Source organism: Saccostrea echinata, unplaced genomic scaffold (assembly GCF_033153115.1).
Source record: "Saccostrea echinata isolate AGI-Se365-2 ecotype Australia unplaced genomic scaffold, CSIRO_AGI_Sech_v1 ptg000003l, whole genome shotgun sequence".
NCBI lineage: Eukaryota > Metazoa > Mollusca > Bivalvia > Ostreida > Ostreidae > Saccostrea > Saccostrea echinata.
In genome coordinates, this window is record NW_026889752.1 from 11,194,741 (window position 1) to 11,207,316 (window position 12,576).

Below are 12,576 nucleotides of genomic sequence, written 5' to 3' on the forward strand. Positions count from 1 at the left end.
ACTCTCCATCGTCATGAAAGAAAAAAAAATTAAAAATCATATCGTTTTTTCCTTCCATTTATAAAGCAGCTATGATAAAACATACTTACTTAGTTCTCAGAAGATGTTGTAGGAGGAAGGATCGTAGGACTGGTGTAGGATCAATGCCTTCCTCAAACACTGACAACTCCTTACTGGCCATTTTGCCACTTTTAGCTGTAGCTGTGATGTGGGACATAAGCTTCTCTACCACATGTCTAGATGGTGGTACATCGTCAGAGAAGCAAAGCTGAGAAACCAGATCCATGAAAAAGCTATTGCAACGTCTTTGGAATTCTTGTAGCTTTTTGAACTTAATTCTGTAAAAATATTTTTAATTTAATAATTCATTTTTATAATAACAAGACAAACATTATTTCTACAAAGTTTAACTTAACAGACTACTCATCCAATTCATTTAATTATGCAAAGTTTTTCAAGGGCATATAAATTTACTTTTTAGATTTTCAATCCCATACCCTCTCAAAGTGTACTACTCCATTTTTTTTTAAATTTTGGTCTAATTATATGCATGGATGAAAAAATTGACTGAAATTGAAAAACATTGAAAGTGCAGATATTTAAAAGCTACCTTTGAAGAATCAAAATGCAAACACTCAAGCCATAGAAGTTACCAAAAGTACAGCATATCAATTTTTTTCCATTTAAAAAAATAAGGTATCATATTTAAACTTCTGTTTGAATATAGATATGGGGTTGGACACATCTGTGAAATTTGACTTCACAATGATTTTGTGGCCATGTGACCAATTGTTTCTATCCACTGATAGATACATCTCAAACAGCTTTTATTATGGAAACATTTGTAAATGTAAAATAACAGTTGTACCGACCTTTGGGTATTGTCTTCCTGAGGATCAAAGTCCCCAGAAATCTCACTATGACAAGCGGGGCATTCAGTAGCTCTCAGAATCTTCATCTCGTTGTAACACTTGATACAGATAACATCCTTACAGGGAAGTTGTATAGGCTTCTCTGTGATCTCACTCTCACAGGCTGTGCAGTTTGTCTGACACCTAGAAAATGAAAGTTCAGATTAGTTAACATTTTAACTTCAAATTTCCATTGGCTAGAATTTCTTTAAAATTTAAAATTTTCATTCTTTGTTTTTATAAGTGGAAGCACATAGAATACACCTGCATCGAAAATTTTTCGTCGAGAACATATACAGAGAGAGAAAGAGCAGTAATTACTGTACTATAACAATTGTCCAAAATTTTCATATAATTATAGATAAAATAGTTAACCACTCTCATATTTGAGGGAAAAAATATAATTTTTGCAAGTTATTGAAATGTAATATACCCTTACCCAATTGCTGTTTTCACAACCTTTTTCATGCAGATTTTTAGGAATTTTTCCACCTTTTCCAAAGATTCTAGTTTCTTGAAGTCAACATTATCCTTCAGCATCTGTCAAAAACATCAGTGCATAAAAAATGTAACATTAACTGTTGCAGGAAGTATGAATGTTTATCTTATATTCAATTTGCCAAGTACCTTACTCTTTCTAAATATTTGTCATGGACAATTTTTAACTAGTAGCAGAAACTATATAATTCTTACCATCCAGAGCATCATGCATCTCTCTGCTGGCTGTGTATCCTCAGAACAAACATGCTGAAGGAATAACTTCATCACTGTTATCCTAGTCCACATACACCTAGTAATGGAATAGAACTTAACATAACAAGTGGTGAGTACTAATTAACCTTTCTCACAAGAAATGCTTTAAATAATTATATCTCCTCCCTTAATTGCCTCAACCATTTACTTACTAGGTCAAACTCAACCTCTAGCCCCGGCATTTATGTCTTTCACTCCCTCACCCAAATTTTTATCCCTGAATTTAGATAGTTTTAATGTCTTAATGATTTCTTTCAAATGGAATTCCTGACATGTAAAATGATATATTTATACCAAACTAACCTAGCCTCCTTCATTCCCTCCCTACACCTTCTCCCAAACTCCTCCACTCCTGATGGATCCACCTCCTGTACAAACTGTCCCAGAATCCTCTCTACCACAGGTCGGTACTTGAGCACCTGTTTCTGCCAGTACTGTCTGCCCCTGTGGTCATTTAGTGAGTCCTTGCCAGGCTCCAAAGATTGCAACAACAGGTAGAGGCCCAGTATATCTAAAGCCTATTAATGCAAAAGATCTATAAAATATTCCAGTACAAATTACTAGTAAATATCACTGATATGGTGTCTATTTTATAGGGAGCCACTAACAACTAGTCAGAAGTATTGTAAGCAAACTCACATAATTATATTCCCCACAAGTATTTTTTTGAGACGTGACCATGAACTTGCCAAAATGACCTTGGTTCAAGGTAATGGTATACCCTCTGGTTATATTTAATTTCTTTCTTGAAGTATCAACAGTCCAACATTTATCCATGATACAGTTAAGAAATGAGACACAAAATTTTAAAACTTTCCTTCCAGTGACCTCAAATGACCTTAAGTCAAGGTCATGACACATATTCTGGTCATAAGTAATCTTTGAATGAGACATAACTTCCACTTGTTCTCTACTAGAAAGTTATGAATGGACGCAAATTTTACGCTTTTTTTCTGCCAGTGACCTTGGGACATGAATTTTACTCTTATTTCTGCCAGTGACCTTGAACTCTCTGGAAAAAAAAAGCTTCCTATGTTTCTACATTTATAGAAAAACATGATGGCAGGACAGACAGAAGACAAGTTCATTCCTTTACAACCAAACATTGTTTGAGGTGGATTTACACTTATATATATAACTTAAAATAGTACCAGTTCTTCATCTGTGACGAGGTAGAATTGAGCACTTTTCTGCTGGAACTCAATGATTTTGGCACTACACTCAGGCCACACCCGTGTTATGCCGGCAAAATTCCTCAGACGAGGTACGGATTTATTGTATACAGCATGAATTGCTACAAAGTTCATCACAACACTCTGCAGTCCTTCTCTGAAGTCCATATTCATTCCATTCAGTAAATTTTCACACACCAGCTACAATGAACATTCAAAACATTTATATCAACATAAACTACTTTACAATAAAACTAAAGAAACTAAGAAACAGGTTAAACATAAATAAACCATTTTTTTAACAGATTTAATTTTCAAACTTTTGAGACTTACCCCATGTTCCTCCACACTGGTCACATGATATACCATATGAACAAAATCACTGAGATATGGTTTGACAAATTCAGGTACCTTGACCTCACCAAGACATTTCTGAAGCACTTTCCCAAGAGATGTATTCTCTATAATGCCTGTTACCCTAATGACTAATTCTTGTATTGTTTCTGCAAAATAAAGACATTCTCAACCAAATAGATGGAATTCTACTTGAAACTATTTACATCTAAAAACTTAGAAAAAAGTATTTAGTAGGAACTTTTATATATTCTATTTTCTTTAAAAAACTAACCTACAGCAGTCAATTATAAATTGTTCAGTAAAGTTACTTTACTGCTGAAAATAAAACAAAGAATTACAATAGAAACCACAAATCAACACACCAATTTTTTCTAAATTCTGTGAGGTCCTCAAGATCTGGTCAATCAGTTTGTAGATCAGCCAGGAGAATGGCATCTGTGCTGTAAATTTCTGTCCATCACAACCCGTCCCCCTCACCATCACCTCTGGAAGTTCCTGTTGTCTTTTGGGGGACACAATCATGGAATACTCAATCTGTGTGGCTGAGGGGTCATTGATGATCTCAAGCCAAAGTTTGTTCTCCCAGGTGTCCGAGTCAGTTTTAATCAAAAGGTCAAGGTTACTGTTGGTGTCCACTTGTGCAATGATGCCAGCCAAGATGGGGGACAATTTCTCAATGATACACTGGTCTCGAGCTTTTCTGAAAGAATACAGAAAACATTATTACAGTTGAGCTTCATTATGTGAAACACCAATATCTCATATACCAGGGATACGTTGATGTGAGTTGACAATCCTAACCACATCTTCTTATGTTTTTAAACCTCATTATCTTGAATCCTCAGATATCTCAGAGACTAGTTTAATCCTGGTACCATTAAGTTTGAGATGACAAAATTTGACTGTATTCACAGATCCTAACTTATACAGTTTAAATTTAATTTAATCATTTTAACAAATTTTTAAAATATCTTTTCCATCTGACACTTGGTATATTGTTTAACAATACAAAATTATAGATCTTTCTGAAAAAACTAAATTCTCTTTAAAATTAAATAGTACTGATGATACACCTGAACAAAGATACTGAGTGTGCAGAATACCCTCTGCAATACTTTGTTATCCCATCCTGTCCCCTTAAACTTCCAAGTTCACCACATGTTCCTATGTTGTCAATTTTTATACACATATAAGGTATAAACTACAATGTGGTGACAAAGTCCACTTTTTCAGCCAATGATCTAGTACATTGCAGAACATCTTCAGTTCATCAGTAATTTCTGTTAGTAAATATCTTGTTCAAAGACCTTAGGTCAAGGTCTGGTCACACCAAAAGGTTAAAGACCTTAGGTCAAGGTCAGGTCACACCAAAAGGTTAAAGACCTTAGTTCAAGGTCAGATCACACCAAAAGGTTAAGGACCTTAGGTCAAAGTCAGGTAACAGCAAAAGGTTAAAGACCATAGGTCAAGGTCAGGTCACCCAAAAGGTTAAAGACCATAGGTCAAGATCAGGTCACACAAAAAGGTTAAATACCTTAGATCAAGGTCAGGTCCCACCAAAGGGTCAATCTTTACATCAAGTATGAATTGCTCATATTTCTGTGTTACAAAGTTGTAGACTGAACATAAATTTTAAAATCAGTGGGCTGAAGCATGTCCATTTGACCTTAAGTCAAGATAAGCCATAATTATCTTTGTTTCCAGTACGAGCTTCTAGTGTTAACCTGTACCAAGAATCCACACCTTGGATATGACTGTATGGACAGAGGGAAACAAGCTTATTTCTTTATACATCTATAATCTTTGAATACATGTATTAGTACAATTAGTTTTTGTTACCTGAATGTTCCAACCCTGTTGATACAGTCCCTGTTGGTGGCCTCTGAATAGAGCCAACTCCCAGCAGACTGCCCCATGGTTTCCTCTTTCTCCTTCATCAGAGCCGCTAGGTGGTGTCCTACTCCTTTCATGAATGTCATTTTTTCTGTAAAAACAAGATTTTAATATAATTATACATTATCATACATCACTGAATACCTAAAGCAGACCTTGAAAACTTCACAGAAACAACAAGAAGTCTATGAGCGAATGCTCACTAGTAATATCCCGCTATGATGTGAATGTACACAAGTTCAGTTACGGACAGATACAAGGATGAACAAGAAGTTGACATCAGATTTGTACAAAAATGAATCCCATCATATTGCAGGCCTAAACAAAGAGTGTGCTAAAATTTCAAGCATCTGCAATCAGTAGTTGCTGAGAAAACTGTGACCAAAATTTGTTATGCATGGTACAGACAGACCACAGATAAACAGGATGTTCACATTGGATTCGTACAAAAATGATTCCCACCATATGGCATGCCTAAACAAAGAGTGTGCTAAAATTTCAAGCATCTGCAATCAGTAGTTGCTGAGAAAACTGTGACGAAAATTTTGTTATGGACAGACAGACAGACACAAAGGGTAAAACAATATAGCCCCCTATCCTTCAGAGCCGGGGTATAAAAATCTGATTCAGCTTACCTCTTGTTTCTTGATGTAGAAGCTCTAGCAGAATTTTCACTCTCTCTGTTGTTCTGGCGGAGTCCTCAGCTGGATCTTTCACCATGGCCAGGGCTGGATGTGCTGTCAGCTTTATGAAAAATGGAATATCCACCTCCTTCTCCACATGGGCTTGTCCTGTGTACTCCATCATGCTGCCAAAGTCATGTTGATACACATCCTGATCCTCCATTCCTATGTCCTCAGTTTCCCGTTTATTATGATCTGGCCTCCCCTCCCAGTCCATTTCTTCAGGGTCTCTGGATTTAGAGGAGCCAGCAGCTGTTTCCATTAAAGTCCCTATACTCTTATTCCTCAACTCCAGAAAACTGGGCATTTTAACATTATCAGGGCGAAGGTCATCGATGTGAACAGAGTGCCACAGACCACACTAGGGAAAATATAGAATTAGAAAGAACATCCTCAATTTTTTTTTCATAACAATAAACACTTTTATGCAACACGTTAATAAATTACATGCCTTCATTGCAAAACATTTACAATGTCAACAAGTTAACTTTTTAACAGTCCTGCCCTCCTAACATTTCTGTAAATTGATTGATTAATTTGTACCTGGAATCCTGTGAATCCTCCACCTGCCACCCTGGGGAGATGGATGATGAAGACAATGTGTGTCTTCCCTGTCTTCTCATCTTCCAGCTGTTGTAGCTGATCTAACACAGAATACTGGGCACAGGCCACAAGGCTAGCATTCTCATTTCCACTGTCACACTGTACAATCAACAGAGACTCAGCATCTAAGTCTCTCTCAAAACTTTGTCTACCAAAGAAGTTTTCCCTTTTTTATTGATGTAAAGATAGTTAAACGAAGGAAATTTATATTCTTTCAAAATGTGATTATCAGTCAAGTTCATTTGATAAATCTTTGAAATAATTTCCAATGGCCCAAGAATTTCATAGACAAGGACATGTATTGCTGCAGTAAATTAAACAAACAACTTTTTTGACTTGTCTACAGAACTGCTGACTTACTTGACTTGTCTGCAGAACTGCACTGTGTCAAATGACTTACTTGACTTGTCTATAGATCTAATGACTTACTTGACTTGTCTACAGAACAGCTTACTTGATTTGTCTACAGATCTTATGACTTACTTGACTTGTCTATAGATCTAATGACTTACTTGACTTTTCTACAGAACTGCTGACTTACTTGATTTGTCTACAGATCTAATGACTTACTTGATTTGTCTACAGATCTAATGATTTGCTTGATTTGTCCACAGATCTATTGACTTACTTGACTTTTCTACAGAACTGCTGACTTACTTGACTTGTTTACAGATCTAATGACTCACTTGACTTGTCTACAGAACTGCTGACTTACTTGACTTGACTACAGATCTAATGACTTATTTGACTTGACTACAGAACTGCTGCTCTGTATCAAATGACTTACATGACTTGTCTACAGAACTGCTGCTCTGTATCAAATGACTTACTTGACTTGTCTACAGAACTGCTGCTCTGTATCAAATGACTTACTTGACTTGTCTTGAGAACTGCTGACTTACTTGACTTGTCTACAAAATTTCTGTTCTGTATCAAATGACTTACTTGACTTGTCGAGAGAACTGCTGACTTACTTGACTTGTCTAGAGAACTGCTGACTTACCTGACTTTTCTACAGAACTGTTGATTTACTTGACTTGCCTACAGAATTGCTGTTCTGTATCAATGACTTACTTGACTTGTCTACAGAATTGCTGCTCTGTATCAAATGACTTACTTGACTTGCCTACAGAATTGCTGTTCTGTATCAATGACTTACTTGACTTGTCTACAGAATTGCTGCTCTGTATCAAATGACTGTAGAGTGAGGAGTGTGATTTGTGTATGAGGAATGTGGAGGTACTGAGACAGCTCTGCTACATCTACTGTGGTGATCAGCTTTGAGTTGGTAGTCACCTATAACAATACATGTATTGAGTAGTTTTATACACACACATTGATATATGTAAAGGATGACAGATGAACAATATTGAGATAAACAGGATGTAATCTACAATGCTTGTTGCTGGTAATGCCTATACTTCTTTATACATGTAGTTTAAAGAAAAATCAAATTTTTGATTTATGTCTTAACAAATGGCATTCCTCCTTAATGCATGGAGGATATATTGAAAATTTATTTGATGCCATTCCTCTCAAATGCATGAAGGATATACTGAATATTCATTTAATTTGATGGCATTTCCTTCTTAAAGTGTTGAGGATACAGTAAAACTAGTTGTCAACGAGTACCTGGTTAACCGTCAAACGATGCAAATATCGGTTAGTAAAACTTCTGTTCGGTTACTCAGATAAAAATACATTACATAGTAAATACATACATGTAGAAAATAAATGTTATATTGTTTATTTAAGAAATAAATAACAAGTTTAAAAACTTCAATGGGAATTGAAGTGGGTCGGTCATGTGATCAAATCCTGTGAAGGCCGAAGGCCTTCTCAGAAGATTTGATCACGTACCGACCCACTTCAATTCCCATTGAAGTTTTTAAACTTGTTATTTATTACTTATATATACATTTGAGATGGACAATCGAATGTAATCGAATATAAATATTGCACTAACTGTACGTCGTAGATTTTGACTAATTATGCTAGGTGTAAATCGGCTTGAAAAGCGGTTACGCTTCAAATTCATCTGGCAAAGGATTCTGTTTTGAAGGGAATATTTTGTGAAAGGCTACTTGTGATCAATTATAGTAAGCATATTGGTGTCTTGGAATTTTTGTATTCATGAGAACCCATATTCGATGTTTAAAAACACAAGAAACACGTCCGATGTTTGATAATAAAAAGTTGGAGGAATTTCGGTCGGAAAGGGATGGATGGAGACACTTGTCCGGACCGGATAACTTGAAATCAAGTACAAAATTTGATCAAAAACATAAAATCTACGATTTAGGTAAGGCATATTTATTAATTTATGATGTTGACATGGAGACACTGGTGACAGCTTACATTGTTAAGACGTCACAACGATCTCGATGATGGAGGTGTGCCTACCGAACTTCCAAAGTGCAGTGTTTGTCAGCTGTTTGTGGGGTGATTGCATTACACTGATATTTTTCAACAGATTTTCAAATTTATTGTGAGTAAAGTTTAATGAAAAAAAATTATAGCATTCAGAGGTCTGCGAGAAAAATAAGGGTAAACGTTGAGACTATGCAGCTCAGACATGAAACTTATAACACCTAGTTTTCTATTCTCTATGTAAAATCGATCAAGAACTGTATTAAATACTCGTTTACATTGTAAATAAAATGATTATTATTTTACTTGCGTATTTTGTACATTTTTATGCATAAAAAACATGCTATATTGCTATGGAGATATTACTGCGCTGTGTGATTAGGTCACGTAATGACCTATGACCTTCGAAAAACTTCATACAGGTATGAAGATATTTGCTCTCTGCATGTTTATATAATAGAGAGATACCACAAATGTATATATAAATATATAACACATTTCCATAAAATTATTTACCGTTAGACTTGATCTAGTGGTTCACAAATGGCATTGATTTGTTTTGATTAGTTTTCACAGTTTATATAATTGACAGCTTTGATTGCCAGGAGTATAATAGTTTCGAAGACCTGAGTTATAATTAACTCATTTACACCTGTGTTAGTCAAAGGAACATAATTTAATAACATGCAGCCGCAGACATATTAAGCTTGGAAGTATTTGAATAGAACAGCTGATTCGAGATCTGTAAAATGTAAATTACAGTGGCGCCTCGTTAATCCGGACGCCTCCGTCCCCAACGAAATCGCCCGGATAAATGAATCGTCCAGATAAGTGAATCATCTCTTAAAAGACCCTCTCAAAGCACGTGCATATGCACATAGTGGTATCAAGTTTGAAGGGAAAAAACACCTTATTTTACCTTGATTTATTGATTTTATTTTTTCAGTTTTTAAAGAAATAATATTTTTTTAAAAATTTAAATGTAATTTACACGATGAAAAATGAATAGCAATTTTATATTGCAACTTCCTTTTTTAACACAGGAAACTTAATTCGCCTCCTATTTGACGTGGGCTGACCAAATTTTGATTTGCTACTGTTTTATATCGGCAATTTTTTAATTATTCAAGCTCATATTAGTGAACTGTTCATTATCACCATTGGAAATGTTCAAATGACTTACCGCATCTACATTAATTGGAAAGTAAAAAACTGAACACTGTAAGCTAACGCAGACACGCATAATCAGTGTTCGTATTGTAAACATTCAACGTAAACACAAGCCATATTCAGGATTATCAATATTATTCTACAAACTCTAACATGTCTAAGTTATGTACTTTGAAAAAGCTTGATCGGTATTTATAATTAACGCCAGTTACATATTTCTTTTCTAAAGTTATGTTCGTTTATAGACTGTAGTGCAATAAATAGAAAGATATTTTCTTGAATTATATATCCTTATAAATTGTCTTATGAAAAGAAAAAAAGCATTTCAAATATATGTACGTTTTGAGAAATGGAAAATCGCATTTTGTTAAACTTATACGCAGCTCAAACCCCCAACAAAATCTCTTGATTTATTTTTATTTTATTTACAACTCTCCAAAATTCTCATAAATTGTTATACCGTTAGCAATTATATTCTAAAAGTATTTATATTTAAAAAATGGACAATATAAGCTAAATTCTTCGAGCTCCATAATATAATAGACGCGTGTTTTATTTGGGGTAAACACACGCTAATTATAGACATTGTTTGGAGGTCACAGGTAACTGTCTTCAAACTTACTTCACGGACAATGTTTTTACAACAATTATCACTACTGCAAGATAGGTGTGAAAAAGTCGTTCCTTGAAAAAGTATCGTCCGGATAAACGAGTCATTTTTCAATGAAATATTACGTTTTGTAGTAGAAATTGACCGTCCGGATCCGGAACGCGAATTTCTGGATTAATGAGACAAAATAACGAGGAAAAAATCGGTTCCCAAAAAATATCGTCCGGAAGGTGAAGCGTCCGGATTATTGGCGTCCGGATTACCGCGGCGCCAGTATTTGAATCGGAGTTATTGTATATGAGTGGGACTACAAATATGTTATATCACTGAAGATTAAAACATTTTTCAGAAACCAGCAATTTACTGAACACTCTACAAATCAACCAGTAATTGGGGGTATTTTAATTCTCCTTGATCGCGACAAATATAGGGGCTGAAAAGGAATACGTACTGAGAGCCATTGTGAAAATGGTGATTGATGACTAAATATCTGTCTTCTTCGTGTGTCGATAAAATTATTTTCTTAAACAAAAACAAACTGTCCATTTCAAGTGACATCTAAAATCAATTAATCAAAAATTCTTTGAATATAATGAGTGTGTGTTTGAGTTTTTAATTGTAAATATGTTCCTATACAGTACATTTGTTTTATTTCTACCGATAGGTAAAGGATAAGATAAATAATAGATGTATGGTAACTGTAGCGAAAAATCATCCGAGTATCCTGGTACTCGATCGGAACAGTAAGCGAGTAACCGGTTAGTAAAAACCGTCCGATTTGACAACACTAAGTAAAACTTGGTTATAAGGAAATCACCAAGACCTAAAATTTTCAGTTGCTTCCTTCTAGCCTAGATTCTTTATAATCTGTATAAAAAAAACATAGTGAAAAGTTTTCTACAGAATTCATCAGGAACTTATAACCAACATTTCCTTACAAGCGAGTTCTTTATAACCAAATTTTACTGTATATTGAACATACCAGGGCTCAATAACCTTTGCATCCAGGTCCTGTAAAAAGACCTTGTCCCAATTGAAAATTTTCTCTTTTTTCCCAAAATTTGGGTAAAAATTCTCAAATGACATGCAAATTGAATTTTTCAGTGCTTTTTATATTAAAAAAAACTTGAATTTTAAGATTTTAATGATTCATAAGGATGGGAATAAGCCATCAAAGTATCTCTTTATTCAACAGTAACACTTAATAGAAGACATCTGATTTATTCAATACTTCAAAATTTTGCAACTTTTTCGATTAAAAATTCCCAATTGAAAAGGTACAGGACCCTGCAATTAAGCCCTGTATGCATAGAAATATCGATAACTTAAGATTAACCTGGGCATAAAGTTCATCCGTAACTTCCATCCTGATCTTCTGGTTAAGGTAAAACAATAAATTATCATGTTTTTGCTGTGCATAGTAAATGTTCTCTACAAATGCAAAATCCCGAGGAGGAAGTTTCTGTTTTGCCCTCAATACACCATCAGGAGTGGCACACCACAGCAGTAGTTCTTTGGCAGCTTGCATCACCTGGGATGAAACATAATTGAGCTTGTTTTATTTCATGATTTTAATCTACTTTATGCCCACAGTTATATTAAAAACATTTTATTGTTAACTATTATTCAACTTGATTGCCTGCAATGAATCTAAAAAATATCAAAATTTGCCAAGGAAAAAAATCCCAGTTGTCTTACATTTTGATGTGAATCTGAACAAGAGGCCCATGGGCCACATCGCTCACCTGAGTAACTTTGGCCATGCTGTTCTTTACCAGATTTCCCCCCTTTTAATATACCTATTGTGGCCCCGCCCTACCCCCGAGGGTCAAAATTTGAACAATTTAGAATCTACACTACCCCAGGATGCTTCCAAATATGTCTCAGCTTTATTGGTCCAGTGGTTCTTGAGAGAAAATTTTTAAAGATTTTTCTTATGTATTTCAATGTAAAACTTGGATTCCCTATTATGGCCCCGCCCTACCCCCAGGAGTCATGATTTGAACAGTTTATAATCTACACTACCCAATGGTGCTTCCATATAAGTTTCAGCT

General features: G+C 35.0%; 1 protein-coding gene across 1 annotated transcript in view; it reads right to left on the minus strand.

The window, feature by feature from the left end:
* Positions 1–12,576, minus strand: part of LOC133178577 (E3 ubiquitin-protein ligase rnf213-alpha-like) — a 137,730-nt gene that overhangs the window by 15,404 nt on the left and 109,750 nt on the right. Inside the window, exons 53-65 of the mRNA XM_061313290.1 lie at positions 11,859–12,053; positions 7,532–7,668; positions 6,313–6,520; positions 5,722–6,130; positions 5,033–5,177; positions 3,556–3,893; positions 3,170–3,339; positions 2,816–3,037; positions 1,968–2,182; positions 1,605–1,701; positions 1,351–1,451; positions 873–1,055; positions 90–338 (exon numbers count right to left, since the gene is read on the minus strand). Coding sequence (XP_061169274.1) covers positions 90–338; positions 873–1,055; positions 1,351–1,451; positions 1,605–1,701; positions 1,968–2,182; positions 2,816–3,037; positions 3,170–3,339; positions 3,556–3,893; positions 5,033–5,177; positions 5,722–6,130; positions 6,313–6,520; positions 7,532–7,668; positions 11,859–12,053 — 2,669 coding nt within the window. The remainder of the gene's footprint in view (positions 1–89; positions 339–872; positions 1,056–1,350; positions 1,452–1,604; positions 1,702–1,967; positions 2,183–2,815; positions 3,038–3,169; positions 3,340–3,555; positions 3,894–5,032; positions 5,178–5,721; positions 6,131–6,312; positions 6,521–7,531; positions 7,669–11,858; positions 12,054–12,576) is intronic.